At 40.2% G+C, this 16,294-nt stretch overlaps 1 protein-coding gene across 2 annotated transcripts in view; it reads left to right on the top strand.

Moving 5' to 3' along the window:
• Window positions 1-16,294, top strand: part of USP43 (ubiquitin specific peptidase 43) — a gene marked incomplete at its 5' end in the record, with an annotated part of 54,625 nt that overhangs the window by 20,977 nt on the left and 17,354 nt on the right. For both annotated transcript variants that reach the window (XM_081028273.1, XM_081028272.1), the window contains 6 exons: window positions 1,133-1,225; window positions 3,316-3,451; window positions 6,271-6,406; window positions 7,715-7,850; window positions 10,025-10,136; window positions 13,881-13,984. In XM_081028273.1, the coding sequence (XP_080884399.1) occupies window positions 1,133-1,225; window positions 3,316-3,451; window positions 6,271-6,406; window positions 7,715-7,850; window positions 10,025-10,136; window positions 13,881-13,984 (717 nt within the window). The remainder of the gene's footprint in view (window positions 1-1,132; window positions 1,226-3,315; window positions 3,452-6,270; window positions 6,407-7,714; window positions 7,851-10,024; window positions 10,137-13,880; window positions 13,985-16,294) is intronic.

The following is a 16,294-nucleotide window of genomic DNA, read 5'->3' as shown; positions in this document are numbered from 1 at the left end:
CCTGTTCCAGTTTAATATGATGTAACTCTGTAAGAAAAATGCAGCCTAACTTAGTTTTAGTAGGTTTAAAGAAAAAAAAAAATCAGTCAAAGAAAAATATTCCTTTTCATTTGTTTGCTGAAATGTGAAACAGGGATTTGGAAATTTCCTAAGGACAAAAATACATCCTTCAAGCCTCTGTTATGTTTAGGTACTCAATAGGTGAAAATGGGAGGATTGGAAGAGAAACAGGGTGGCAGAGGAGACCCCCACAGTGTTGGGTCCCCCTGCTGGCTGGCTCTTGATGTCTGAACGCCATTTTTTTACGAAAACATTACCATGGTTTTCCCACAGGGAAATTTATCAGCGGCAGTGAGAGGGGTTGAACATTAAATACTCAGGTCTGTTTTCTAAAATCGTGGTTGCTGTTCTCTTAACTTGCATCCAAGCAAACTGACTTTCTGTGAGCAGGTCCCTTAGGGTCGCTTTGGGCAGCACCCGGAAAACCTCAGGGTATCTTGCTTGTCCCTGTTTACTTTATTTTTTTCTGGTTTGTCTGTTCAACAGTCAAGCAAAGTCAGAAAACCTGGTTCTGATAGCAGCTCCGGTTTCCTCGCTGACTGACCCTCGGTCTATTTTGTGGTGCAAGCACAGACTGCTTGTGGGGTACGGTTCCACATTCCCAAGGAAGTTAATGTAGATTTTAGGATAAAGGATTTCTTATCCAGGAGTCCCTTATATTTTGGAATATATTCTGGGTAATATATTTCCTGTCAATGAAATTATAAAACATGTGGCCTTTTGTGTGTGACTTCCTTCACACAGCATAATGTTTTTGAGTTTCAGCCATGTTGTAGCGTGTGTGAGGACGTCACGGCTGAATAATAATCCACTGTGTGTATACACTACATTTTGTCTACCCATTCATCCATTGGTGACCATTTGGGTGGTTTCCACCCTTTGGCTATCGTGAATGATGCTGCTGTGAGCATGTATTTGTGTACAGGTATTTGTTGGAATACCTGCTTTCAATTTCTGGAGTATATACGTAGGAGTGGAATTACAATGGTAATTCTATATTAAACTTTTTAGTAGCAACTGCCAAACTGTTTAAATGTGATTAAACTTAAATTTCTATTCTTTATCCTCACAGATCTTCCTTGACTTGTCCCCACTGCCGGAAACAGAGCAACACCTTTGATCCTTTTCTGTGTGTGTCACTACCTATCCCTTTGCGCCAGACGAGGTATGTGAGCGTCATGCCAGTGAACTTGACTTCTATCCCTACTTTTTTTTTTTTTTTAAGATTTTTATAAGGGGAAAGGGAACAGGACTTTATTGGGGAACAGTGTGTACTTCCAGGACTTTTTTCCAAGTCAAGTTGTTGTCCTTTCAATCTTAGTTGTGGAGGGCGCAGCTCAGCTTCAAGTTGTTGTCCTTTCAGTCTTAGTTGTGGAGGGCGCAGCTCAGCTCCAGGTCCAGTTGCCGTTGCTAGTTGCAGGGGGCGCAGCCCACCATCCCTTGTGGGAGTCAAACTGGCAACCATGTGGTTGAGAGGACACGCTCCAACCAACTGAGCCATGTGGGAGCTCAGTGGCAGCTCAGCTCAAGGTGCCATGTTCAATCTTAGTTGCAGGGGGCACTGCCCACCATCCCTTGCGGGACAGGAGGAATTGAACTGGCAACCTTGTGGTTGAGAGCCCATGCTCCAAACACCTGAGCCATCTGGGAGGCAGCTCAGCTCAAGGTGCCGTGTTCAATCTTAGTTTCAGGGGGTGCAGCCCACCATCCCTCGTGGGACTCGAGGAATTGAACTGGCAACCTTGTGGTTGAGAGCCCACTGGCCCATGTGGGAATCGAACCGGCAGCCTTTGGAGTTAGGAGCATGGAGCTCTAACCGCCTGAGACACTGGGCCGGACCCCTATCCCTACTTTTTATTGGGAACCTTCTGGCCTTGCAGCTGCAATTTTCTCTCCTTTGTTTCTCAGCCAATAGTTCTGTAGAAACCAGCCTTATAGCTGGGTGACCTTCAGTTACGGAATGTGACGAAGTGAAATGTTACAGTGTCCCATCTTTAACTGAAGAAGTAATTACAAATAATGCTTTTGTTTATCAGCACCAGGCTTATGTCTTTGGCCCATTTAGAAGCTGGCATGGGCCAATCAGTACCACTCGGTCAGATGGGCAAATGGGAAAAAAATCTGTCACCATCTACTTATCCCTGCTGTATTTCCAAATCCTTTTTCCTGTTTATGAAGGTGTAGGAAAATGTTTATCCAAGGAGCAAAGGAAAAGGGAAAGGATTGTTGGAGCAGATGAGAAAAAAAGAAAAGAGGAGATAGGATGGGGTAACAATCATGGTGAGGCCCAGCTTTAGAAAAAACAGTAAGAAGTACATGGTGCCAGCCTTCCAGAAGCCCAGGGCTTGGAGGTGACTGTAAGGCAACTGGCCAATGTCTCCATCATGGAAGGTTAGTGAGCTCCTAGATGGTGTCCTTCACTGTCATTGGGAGGGTGGCATTTCTTCCTTGTGTTCCTCACTTCCACAAATACCATCTCTCTTGTCCTCTGTTGACATCCTGCATCTTGAGGATGCAGCGGAAGACCATGACAGCCTCATAAAGCCTTTCCTGACAACTTAATCTCCCTTTTGCTCTGAATTCCTGTGTTACTGATCGTCTATGCCACACATGTTACACTGGCTTATCCTATCACCAGTGATACCATCAGAGGATGTCTACCGGTAGGTGTGAGTTAAGAGTCCTGGCTTGACGCAGCATTGCATATTGGTTAGGACGACTAACTCTGGGGCCAGACTACCTGTGTTCAAATCTCAGCTCTGTTAATTAGCTGTGTGAATAATCACTGCACTGTAGAACAGCAGACACAGGAGTGGGAGGAATGAGGCCTGGTACACGGGTGGGGAGCGTAGGAGGTGGGATTAGAGGCGTCCGGTATGTCCCATTACCTAGGGAGAATTGTAGTAAGGAAAGGAAGGCATCATCAATTGTGTTGAATCCTACTGAAAAAGAAGCTTGACTGCTTTGCTTCTCAAACTTGAAGTTTGTTTTTCGTTAAGATTACCTATTTAATAAACAGAACCTTGAGACGCAGAATTTATTTTGATTCTTAATCAAATACCTTTTCTTTTTAACTCACCAAAGACCCTCAGAGAATTGGCTCTCCACTGCTACCTTGTGACAGTGTACCTAACATGCAGTGACCGGACCTGGAAGCAGAGATTAGCCTAAGTGCTGAATGTGACCCACTGTCAATGGTGTTGGCCACAGTCCATGTCCGTCCTTTAATGTCGTGGACTCCTTCCTATTTTTCAGGTTCTTGAGTGTCACCTTGGTTTTCCCCTCTAAGAGCCAGCGGTTCCTGCGGGTTGGCCTTGCCGTGCCGATTCTCAGCACAGTGGCAGCCCTGAGGAAAATGGTGGCAGACGAAGGCCAAGTCCCTGCAGATGAGGTATGATGGAATTGCATGCGGCCTTGTCACTGGATGACAAAATGCTAAATCGGCTAATTTCTGGTTCTCTAGTTTAGGCTAAATTCTGGTTCCCAGGTTCCTCTAGTGTAACTCATGAGTTTCTGTTTGATTAGTAGTCTCTGGTGTTCGTGATAACTGAGCTTTGACCTCTCCTGGCGTTTGCACAGAATGATCAGAGAAAGACATCACCTTTGTCCTCCAAGAACGTGATGATTGCCATCATAGTAATTCCAACCATTGCCATCCCTCAGTAGTGCTTAGAAAGTGCTGGGCACTATTCTATGCACGGCATATGCATAGCTGAAGGAATCCTTATAACCATTTTGTGAAGTAGATATTATAGGTATCCTCATTTTACCAGAATGTAAAGAGGAGGCATTGAGAGGTTGAGTGACTTGCCTAGGGTCACACAGCTGTTAAGTGGCTGAACCAGGATGTGAATACAGATGACTTGATTTCAGAGCCTGAGCCACTATTCAGTGTTTTCACTCATGAGCATATAGACTGGGATACTGAAGGGACAATGAATGAAATATGAGGAACCACTGAGGGAACTGAGGATATGTAACATGAGAGGGGAGAGCTGGGGGAAAATGGGATGGCTATGCTCTAGTGTTTTTTTAAAGGAGTCTTGGTAAAAAAAATTGGATTTGCTGTGACTTTGGAGGACAGAACTTGTAAGATGGGCCCCATAAAAGTGCAGGATAGAGATGACGGTGAGAAAAAGCAATGTGGCATGGTGGGAAGGGCTCAGAATGAATGGGGTTCTAATTGTGAGTCAGTCACTTTCTAGTTTTTTGAGCTTTAGCAAAATAATTGGTCCTCTGTTTCTTTAACTACAAAATTGAAATTTTATACTTCCCTGATGACCTCATGGGATTTTGTTCAAGTTAAATATTTTTAACTTTTTTGTTAAGGGATAATACACATACAATAAAGTGTACATGTCCTGAGGTTAAAATTTGTTGAATTTTTTTACATGCATACACATCCATGTAAGCCACCATGATTACTTGAATCTTTCTATCATTCCAGTGGGCTTCACCTGCCCCCACCCAATCAGTCCCTCTGACCTGTACCACCATTTTTATGAGGGTCTCGAGTGGAGGAAAATGTGTATATCTTGCTTTGTAAACTCAAAGTGTCCTATAGGGATCTATTGAGCGTAAGAGAGAGAGTAGGACAGTAGGTGAAAATCTTGGGGGGAACAATGGCAGTAATAAAAGATCAAAATGGCGACGTCTGAAAGAGGTAGAGTTTGAATAATTAAGAGAGTAAAAGGACTGTCAGGACCTTGAGAGGTGTGATGTGTTTGTTCAGCGAGATATGTATCACTTGGGATTCCTAAAGAAAATAGGACCCTTTGATTGGAACCTAGTCTATTTTGAGTTTTGTTTAAACAGGCAATCTTATCCAATTTATATTATCTATGATCATAGACATATTTGGACTTATTTATATCATCTTATTTTATGCTTTCTATTCACTCTGCTTTTCCTTTGTTTCTTTTCCCCTTCCTTTACTGCTTTTTGTTTATTTATTTTGTTTTTTTACTGCTTCTTTTGGATTGAGCAATTTTTCTTTATTCTATTTCTTCAGGTTTGGGTCATATAATTATATTTCTATGCTGTTACTGTTTATCACAAACTGTCAACATGCATAAGTAACAAAGTCTTATGTTAATTTTTCCAAAAAACACAAGGATCTTGGCATGTTTTAATTTCCTTTATATCTTTTTCATTTAGATAATATTATAGATGGATATTGTTGTCCAGTATTTTAATCCCTCCTCCTCTTTCTCCCTGGTTGTAATAGTAGTATAGTTTGTTATTATAGGTTTATATAGGTTTATATAATATGCATATATTTACCATTTATCAATGTTTACTATTTTCTTTGGTTTATTATTTCTTCTCACATTTCAAGTTTTCCTTTTTGATTCAATTTGTTTGTTTTTAACCCTGAAATGTATCTTTTACAAGAGAATTTCTCAGACAGTGAGCCTTCAATGGTTTATGTGTGCTGAGATGTTGATTCCTTCAGCCCTTGAGGTGACAAAGTTGAGTCTGGGACAGCCAGAACCTTCAAGGCAGTCACCCCTATTTTCCACTATGAAACCAGCTTCTTCTGCTTACCTCAGTGTTCCATAAAAATATTTTTCATATATGACACAATGTGAAAAAAGTTGGTAATTCTATTAGAAGTTCTTTCAGTGGAGATCAGTAAACACGGTCACTTTTTGTTTATCTGAAGAAGACAGATAATTTTATGTTCATCTTATGTGATGGTTTAGCTGGGTATTAAACTTTAGATTTTCAACTTGCCTTCTATAAGGCAGTTTGATATTCTGTTGTTGCAGTTGAGATGTCTGTAGCCAATCTAATTGTTATACCTACTGTATATCAGTACTAAAATAAATACTATTCTCACTAGTTAGAAGGAAGGCAAGGGTAAAAGAGGTTTAAGCCTATCAGTCACTTTTACTTTATTTTATTAGTTTTTAAAATTAAAAAAAAAATTAATTACTGTTGACATTCAATATTACATTAGTTTCATGAAGATAGCATACTGTTTAAACATTTATTTAACTTATGAGGTGATCCTTCCATAGGTCTAGTCCCGTCTGACGCCATATATAACTATTACAATATTGACTATATTCCCCAATGCTGTGCTTTACATCCCCATGACTATTTTGTAACTGCCAATGTGTATTCTTAATCCTTTCACCCTTAGACTTTTTATTTGTTAAGTTCTCTTTGAGAAATCAAGAGGGAAAATGATCCTTCTCATTCCAGGTGATCTTGGTTGAAGTGTATCCCAGTGGACTCCAGCGGTCTTTCTTTGATGAAGAAGATCTGAACAGTATTGCAGAGGGAGATAATGTGTATGCCTTCCAAGCCCCTCCACCAGCTGGCCAGGAGATACTCTCAGGTACAATAGTGCTCGCATACTTTTACTTAAATATTCTGAGTTACAGATTGGAAAGGGTACTCATTGGGTGCTAAGGCATAAGACATTTGATTTTAGTACTTGGAACTATCAAGCTTATTTTCTCTGATATTTGTGTACAGATGGTTGATTATTAAAAAAAAAACATTCAATTGACACAGTGGTTTTCAAAACCTTAGTGAATATCAGAGTCACTTGGAGGACTTGTGTAAGCAGATTTCTGAGTCCTATCCACAAAGTTTCTGATTCAATAGGTCAGGGGAAGGGCCTGAGAATTTGCAAGTATAAAGAGTTGCCCAGGTGATACCGGTGCTACTGGTCCTGAGACCATACTTTGACACTCACTAATCAGAATAGATGCTGGGGTAGTCTTTGTTTTCAGATGCCTGTGGTTCAAGGTCTGTGCTTAAAGTAAAATTTTTACAGATGGGATCAATAGATGGGCAAAGAGGTTATTAAATGACTTTTTGTTACCAGTCCCACTTCCCGATGCTTGCTTTTACCAAACTTTAGATTGGCTAAGACGGTCAGTTTCTAACAGTCTTTCATTGCAGGTCAGTATAGATTTTGGCCCAATTAGCCAGGCAAGAAGGCCCATATTTAGGTGCTAGTGTTACCATATACCCCAAGTGAATCCTGGGCACAGGTCTCATATCCTCAGCCAGCCTAGGTGGCAGGCTGTGGGAACCAGATGTCTGCAGTTGCTCTGGGTCAACAGAGAGACTCTTGGCAAGGAATCTGGAACAGGACATTGACTGGTCCTGATTATGTTGTAAATCCATGAAGCAAACCACCGTTTCAAATTCAATCACAGGTGACACATCTGTGCCTTAAAAGTCAAATTTTCAGAAATGATTAGAAATTGAAAAAAGTCCAATTCCTCTACTTCCTCAACGGTAAAGATTGTTACCTTCTCTGTGTGCTTTTTATGTTGGCTTTCTACGAGAGTGGAGGCCCCATGGCTCTCTGATTTTGGTTGCATATAAAAAAACAAAAATCATTTTGGAGTATTTTTCAGATTGGCTTTGAAGAGTGTTAATTAAAATCCCTGCCCTTATTTTAAAATTATTGGCTGAACACAACACACATTCACTATTTATATGATCTTCATGTGCCAGATGCCGGATGGCATTAGTGCCATGAACCTTATATCTCTTCCCCTAAAGTGTTCTAGTGTCTCCAAAGGGTGTTTAAGAGATGCTCAAAGTGGAAGAAGACCTAGAGAAGCCAGGATCCTGACCTGGTGAAGCAGCTCCTTTAAGAATAACAAACGTAATTCTCTCTCTTCAGCTCGTCCACCTGGTCTGTCGGTCTCCCCACGCTTGGCAGCCTGCGAGGGTCAGCGGTATTCCCTGCCCGTCCATAGCGAGAACAAGGTGCTAATCCTCTTCTGTAACTTGGTGGGGTCAGGGCAGCAAGCTAGCAGGTATGTTTAACTTCATCCTTTTTACATAATGTCTGAGATGTGTAGACATGTACTTGGAATTCTGTCTAAATAATTCTAATGTGGTAAAATGAAACATCCATTAATCAACTAAGAGAAGGAATAGGGTACTTTCGGATCAAAAATCAGAAATAGCTGCCTTAAGCAGATGGTAAACATCATCCTTAACAATTAAATATTGGAAGCTTTCCTGTTAATTTCAGGAACAATTTTTATTGCTCTCACCAGTAGTATTTTATACGGTGTTGTGAGGCCTCGGCGGTAAGACAAGGAAAAAGAAACTGGTCATAGGAGGAGATAAAATTATCACTATATGCAGGTTATATCAATGTCCAGAGAACCAAGAACATGAAAGTGATTAGAACTAATGAAAAAATTCAGGAAAGTGATTGGTTACATAACAAATATACAAAAGTGTAGTTTTCTTACATAAACCAAATAAATTTTTTAAAAGATACAACTCCAAACATTTTTTGATTGATAAAACGTTTGTAAAATTTATCTGGAATAATAAACTTGTAAGAATAGCCAGAAAATATTGGGGGAGGGAAGAAGGAAGAAGAAGAATTGCTCTATTAAAACAGAACAGCTTTAATTATTAAAATATTGTGATAAAGGCAGAAAAATAGACACTTAAATCAATGAAACAAAATGGGCCAAAATGTATTTAAATATTTATTATATGATAAAATGACACATTTTATATTACTAGAGAGAATGAATTATTCACATCAAAAAGTCTGGGCTGATTGAGTTCTTTCTTAATATAATCAAATTTGTAGTCCCACCATAAATTCACTTGTATAAATTCTGGATTGATTAGAGAGGTAATTGTAGGAAAGGAAACCATAAAATAACTTGAATATAATGTAGGGGCATATTTATGTCTTTGGGTGGGGTGCTATTTTAACACCTAAGGCAGGGCCTATGGAGGAAAAGGCGAGTGTTTTAAATATATTTGTAAATAAGGCAAAGCACAAATGAGGAAAAATATTTATATCGTGTGACAGATAAAGGATGAGTATCCATTCACATAAAACTTAGCTCTCAAATTATTGAGAGAAATTCTCATTTAGTAAAACAAGCCACAGAGATTAATATTAGTTCACAGAAGAAATACAAGCTTAGGTTAAAATATTCAACTTCATATAGTAGTTGAAGAAATTTTGATTGTAATAGCAACGTGCTGTTCTTAACCTCTCAGATTGTTAAAGAACTTTTGAAAACTGATAATACTCATTCTGGGCAAGTGTCAAGGGAACAGTACATGTGCCTGACTGACAGACAAATCGGTGTGGCTTTTCTGGAGGGCGGCTGGGAAATAAATAGCTTCCGTCTTATGTTTCCACTTCTGGAATTTTATCCCAAAGAAACAATTAGCCATACCCAAAGGTGTACATATAAGAATATATGTAGCTCCTATTATAAGCAAGCATTGTTTAAATAAAAAATTGGAAGCAACGCGAATGCCTCACAGGAGAAGATAAGGTAAATAAATGCATCTGTCCACACAACATAGTACCCTTGCCCATCCAGACACACCACCTCAGATGTGTGCCATTGTAGCAAAGTTTATTCAACAGTTTCACATTCTTATCCCACGGGATCTTCATGTAACCTTGCATAGTGTGGCTGTGGAACACTCAGTGGTCAGTGATTTGTCCACTAGGTCCCATGGCTTAGCTGGGACTGACGGCCATAGCCACCTTGGGGGTTCTCAGTGCTACAGGCTCACTCCTGTGTGTTCATCAGATGGGGATATGAAAAAGTCCCCAGTTATGAGGTTACTTCTGATGCACACAAAAAGTGTCAGCTTGAGTTCCCTCTGGGTTTATCTCTGCCTTGCTTTCCTCTGGCTCCAATGTTCTCTTACTCCACTCTACTGTGGGGAAGAGCGTTTCCCTGCCGGCTGATCATTCGGAGCCATTTTTTTACATTGGAAGGAGGTCTCTCTTTGGCTTTGCATCTGTGGTCCTCTGTTTACACCCCAGTGTCTGCATTTCCAACAAGGTTCTCTGACAGACAATTTTGTATTGTGCTTGGTACTTAGGTCTTATCCAGTGGAAAGGAGTGTATGAGTAGAGCAAATGCTCCTGACTGTTGGGTATTGTTGGTTTTTCCTTTACTGAAATAACCTGGTGGCCTTGGATTTTCAGGTTTGGGCCACCGTTTCTGATAAAGGAAGATAGAACCATTTCCTGGGTCCAGCTCCAGCAGTGCATTCTCAGTAAGGTCCGATATCTCATGAAGAGTGAGGCCCCCGTGCAGGTCAGTGTGTGTGTGTGTGTGTGTGTGTGTGTGTGTGTGTGGTGGGGCTGGAGATGAGGGTGGGAAACTAGGAATAGCTCAGGAGAGACAAGAATTTGCTGTTAATGAGTGTTCCTGTTATTTGCTAAAACAACTTTGATTTATGTTCAAGGAAATAAAACAGTTTGTGGTCTGTAGCGTTTCACTCTTGGTGGCATTACAAAACACCTTTTATGGACAGAGATTTTTTTTTTCTCTTTCACTCTTACAAAACACCATTGGAATAGAGTGGGATTTACATTATTCTCAATTTTGTATATTTATGGCTTACCATAGTTCTTCCTAGAGAATAGCATATTGTGATAAATTGTAACTTCTATATTTAAATCAAAAAATTCAAGAGACTTGAGATATAATTTCTGTAGAATATTAAAATTGATGTTTATGTCCAAATATGAACACCTAGATATTAAAATGATTTTGTTCAGTTTTTCAAAAACTAAGATGGGAAACTCAAGGGAAAACACCGTTTTGCCTTGCTCATTTATTTATTCTCAGATTGCTAGTTTTCAAATAAAAACAACCTATTCTAAAACCCTTCCTTTTAGCCCCCGTAGTATCAGAAACTATTCTGATGGCTGCCTGGCACAGAAGATGTTGACATTTTTAGGCACAGGTCAGTAGCATTGGAATGCTGTTTTCCCCAGCTGTTCTCTTAGAGTTTTTCATTTGGGGGATGTACCAACCTTATCGCAGAGGTAATTCTTCATACTTCATGTTCCTTCATGCTCAGGGAAAACCATACATTTGATTCAGGATTTACACCACATATCACTCGTTTGAATACTTTCCCTTCATTCCTCCCAGTCTTTTATTTCTAAGGGATTTTGCTGTCTCTTCTGCCTAGCCCATCTGCCACCTTGATCAAATTAGAAACACAAACTTCTCTCTATGTAGGTCAGAATCTCTAGGAATAGCTTTAGCCTTCCCCCAAACCCTGTGCTCCTGATTCTTGAAAGTGAATGAAGCCACTTTCATGTGAACATTGAACTCAGCTGTCTTTATTCTCTACCTGGTCACATGTGCACTTTGGCCTCTGCACCTCTGTAGTTATTTTGACTTTAGAAACCAATCAAGCAATTAATGGAGCCAGCAAAATTCTAATACAGGCAACCTCCAACTCAGCTATGGATGCTTTCCCACAGAACCATTGGTATATATGTGGTGGGCATGATTTTCTGTAGGAATAATGATGGTGTAGGAATAATGATTCTGAATGATTGTGAGGTTCCCAGGCTAGCCTATCCATTTAACCCATAATGCTTTCGGCACTATATTCACTCCTGGCACAACAGAGTAATCATTTGAAAAGAATACATTCAGAATTCACTACATTGAACTTGAGATTGAAAGTGGTGGACATATATTGGAGGTTCTAAAATGAATTTCCCTAGCCCAGAATAGAGGACAGGACTGTATCACTTACAAAAATGACCAATTTTCCGGACAGGCTCAATTTGAATGAATTATTAAAAAAAGAGATTTATCATTGCCAAGGCATTTTTACGGTCACTTTCTAAACTTTGTGTGCAGGCAGGGTGAGCTGCCTCCATGCAGTGTAGGCCCTTGATTATGTTAGGTTACCATCCAAACAGCAAAGCTCCATTACGGGTGCCAGGAAAAAGAGTTTTACTCCCAGATTTAACTAACTTCTCCTTGAAAAATACAGCAGGTCCTTGAATAACATTGCTTCATTCAATGTTGTTTCATTGGTGAGAAAAAAAAATTGATTTCAGGCTAGGGCCAATATCAGTGTGGAGTCTGCACTTTCTCCCCATGTCTGTGTGGGTTTTCTCCCATGTCACAGAGATGTGCACATGAGGTGAATTGGATGTCTAAATTGCCCCGTTCCAAGTGAATGTGGGTGTGGGTGTGAGTGCACCCTGTGATGGAAGGGCATCTTGTCCAGGGTAGGTGCCCACCTTGCACCCTGAGCTGCTGGAATAGGCTCCAGCCACCCATGACTCTGAACTGGAAAATCAGTCTCTTGTTTTTATTTGTCTTTCTTAAATGTGTGTATGGCTTGCCTTTATTTCAACATTTAATATTCGAAGTGTTTTGGGTCTTTTTCCCCCCCAGAAGTTTGGTGATGTTTTTGTGACCAGAAATATGTTGTAGGAAGTTAACTCTTGTTTTTTCCATTAGCCTGTGGTAAAATTGGTTTTGTCATACATCATTTCACTAGAAGTTGCAGTTTGCAAGAACCTATTGAGGACCTTAAGTAAGGATTTACTGTATACCTTTCCATGGCCAGCCCTAATCAGAGCCTCTGAAATCAGCTTGCTTCCAGACATTGGTTTTGTCTTTGTTGAAGCAAGCTGTTGGTCAGCTCAGTCCAGCTAACCATACACACTTCCTAAACTTCACACATGAGGCCCTCTACAACCAAGTTCGTAGTCACATTACCTTCTGTCCCATTGTTCCCTCTGCATGTCAGTTGCCACAGCCAAAGGAGTCGACTCGCTACTTTCTGAGTATGTTTTGGGTCACACTGTCTCCCCATGCTCTGTTCCTCTTTTCTGGAATTATAAGGTGTTCCTCCTGTTCCCCTGTCTGAATTAAACCTATATTTCATCAGTGTTCTTTAAGTAGTGATGTCTGCCTTTTACCTTTGTCAGAGCTTGGAAAAAAATGTTTTTTTTTTCTAATTGTAGCCAAGTTCATCAGTGACAATTTTAAGAACTGTATTTCCTTTATTTAGAGCATCTATTGATTTTTTTTAACTGTGGTAAAATATATATAACATTTATTTGTTTTAACAATTCATAAGTATGCATTAATTATAGTCAGTGTTGCATAACCATCACACTATACCCCCAAATTTTTCATCATCCCCACAAAAATTATACTCAGTAAACAATTCCCCATCCCCCCACCCACAGCGTTTGGTAAATCTGCACTCTACATTCTGTGTATGAATTTGCCTACTCTAGGTATATCTCATATAAGTGGAATCATACACTTTGCTCTCTTCTGTGTCTGGTTTATTTCACAAAATATTTTCAAGGTCCATTTATGTTATAGCATGTGCCAAAGTTTTCTTCCTTTTTAAGGCTGATTAATATTCCATAGTGTATATTTTTCATATTTTGTTTATCCATTCATCTGTTGATTTTTTACTTGGGTTGCTTCTACTTTTTGACTATCGTCAATAATGCTATTTAAGACTCACTTCAATTTTAGAAAAGTTAGAGTATGAAAAAACATACATCTTAGAATAAAAACATAGTTGGTATTCCTTTATGTGGCTTATTTTGAAGTATTTACTTAGTATTTGGTATATAAAATATACACTAAGTTGCTTTTAGATTAGTGGCTCATTTTTGGCAATTTGGTGACGATAATTATCTTAAAATAAGTTAAATTACCTATTAATGACTCATTAACGTAATTGACTTATTTTTACATCCACCATGTCAGCATCTGCTCCAATTACACATGAGTTATTTAAAAACATGTTTATCCTTTTGGAAAATTTAATGTGTTAAACAGTGTTATTAGATCACTGTATTAAAAGACACAGTGTGTATCGTCCAAAAAAAATGAAGGCTTTACATCTCTAGGTTTTAAATACTAATTATTAAAGGAATATTCAAAATAGACTATTAACGAAAAGGATTCCATTTTTTGATTAATTTATTTTCACGTAAGAGTCTAATTTAAATCAACATGCATGATGACCCGCCTCCTCGGTTGTCTTGGCAGAACCCAGGGTCGCTGTTCTCCATCCGGGTTGTGGGACAATCCCCGACTTGCAGCTACTTATCCCCACGGGACAGTCGACCCCTCTGTCACTGGGCAGTTGACAGGTAAGAGGATGTTCCAGATTTGGTAAGAGAATGAATATATTCTCATTTGAGGCTACGCATCCATAAAATTGATTATAATCTTCTTTACTCTCAGTCACTTACCTCTCTGGTACCAGCCGCCATGTTAGGTCCTTATTCACATTCTGTGCTTGCAGCGCTAATGTCTAGAGAGGTACTGTCATGGCTCCTTTAAAGACGAGGAGACGTTGAAGTTCCCGGAGGTTAGTTAACTTGCTCATACTCGTACAGCTGGTTAATGGCCAACGGGCTGGAGGTTGAATCTATCACCACTGGCCCATGATGTAATCATTTATGCCTACGTAATGAAGCCTTCATAAAACCCCAAAGGACATTGGTTGGGGAGCTCCCAGGCTGATGAACACGTGGAGGTGCTGGGAGGATGGTACTTGGAGAAAGCACGGAAGCTCTGCTCCCCTGCCCACGTGCCTTGCCCTGTGTATCTCTCCCACCTGTCTGTTCCTGAGTTATATTGTTTTATGATACACTATTACGTTGCTGCAAAAGTAATTGCGATTTTTGCAATTGTTTTTAACCTTTTAAACCACAATAGCTTTTGCACCAGCCTAAGAGTAATCTAGTTAGTAAACTGTTCTTTCGCTGAGTCCTGTGCGTCACTCAAGCAAATTAACTGAATCCAAGGAGGGGATCCTTGGACCCTCCAATCTAAAGCTGGTCGGTCAGAGCACAGGTGATAACCTAGATTTGCTATTGGTGTCTGAAGTGGGTGGGGCAGTCTTGTAGGTGTGAGCCCTTAACCTGTGGGATCTGATGCTGTCTCTAGGTAGATATTGTCAGAATTAATTGCTTAGTGGTGTGGGAAAAAAACACATCTGAATTCATGTCAGAATCTGAATTGCTATCAGAATTGTAGTAGAGAAGGGCCCTCCATTTATAAAGAGACCAGGAACCAGGGTAGGCAATCCAGAAGGTTCTGTGCCCTACTCCCCATTTGCATTCTCTTTGGCTAGCTGCTACTTTACGGAATTAGGGAGGCAGAGGAAATGTCAGCCAGGTTCTGTGTGGGTCTGATAGAAGAGGGAGCCCAGCAGTGGGGTGGGGGACTCCGAGAAGGGCCCCCTCACAGCACTCTGTCTTGGAGAAGAGAACCTTCCTTCTCAAAATGTGCCCTACAGACTGGTGTCCGTCTACCTGTTGATTGTCACCAGTCCATAATAGGAACTTGAGAGGAAGCATTTAGAAGTATTAAAGCAATATGACAGCACAATTTAAAATACGATGAATATAATAGTTTTTTTTTTAAAACTGAACTTGTGTTTTTTATGTCTTCCCTTCCCCTCTCCCTCGTTACTTTATGATGATATTTTACACAAGTGTTAGTCGGTAGGGGTTTGGAAACAAATCAAGAAACGAGTCTGTCACCATAGGTAGTTTAAGAAGCGCTGGAAAAGTCTAGTTGCACAGCAAGTTGACCATACTAAAGGAAACCTTCCCTTGAGGCCATAACCCTTCTGGTCACATCTTCTGTCCATCCAACATGTCACTGCAGTGGGGCCTCCACCCCACCCCCACCCCCACCAAACTCAGATAGCTCCTCCCAGCATCTAATGTGGTCCATCTCTTGCCTCCTTCACAGAGCCCTCTACTCTTGGCTTTCCTATCCCAGCATTTTCTTGTTCTCCTAGAAATTTCTTTCTTTTTTTTTCTAATTGTGGCAAAATACATATAACATAAAATTTACCATCTTAACTATTTTTCAGTGCACAGTTCCATCGTGTTAAGTGCATTCACATTATTGTGCAACCATCACCGCCATCCATCTCCAGAACTTTCTCATCTTCCCAAACTGAAATTCTACCCATTAAACACTAACTCCTTATTCCCCTTCTCCAGTCCCTAGCAACCACCATTCTACTTTCTGTCTCTGTTAATTTGACTACTCTAGGTTCCTTATAGAAGTGAAATCATACTGTATTTGTTTTTTTGTGACTGCCTCCTTCACTGAGGGTAATGTCCTCGAGATTCATCCGTATTGTAGCGTGTGTCAGAATTTCCTTCCCTTTAAAGGCTGAATAATAATATCCTATTGTATGTATACACCACATTTTATTTGTCTCCTGGAAGTTTCTTTGTTTCCTTGAAGTGTTCCTGTCCCTCTCTGGGGTCCTCAGCATCCTACCCCGGCCCACTGCATGCTTCCTCCATGTTCCATCCCTGGGTGATCTTGCCTTAACACTACCTCCTGCTTTAGGTCCAGATCGCTCTGATCTATCTCTCCAGCCCAGATTTTTCTCTGAGACACAGAGCTGCTCAGCCTACTTAAATGTCACA

The sequence above is a fragment of the Rhinolophus hipposideros genome, assembly GCF_964194185.1.
Source record: "Rhinolophus hipposideros genome assembly, chromosome: 20".
Taxonomy (NCBI): domain Eukaryota; kingdom Metazoa; phylum Chordata; class Mammalia; order Chiroptera; family Rhinolophidae; genus Rhinolophus; species Rhinolophus hipposideros.
Note: the sequence above shows the minus strand (reverse complement) of the source record. Positions and strands in the feature narration are given on the sequence as shown.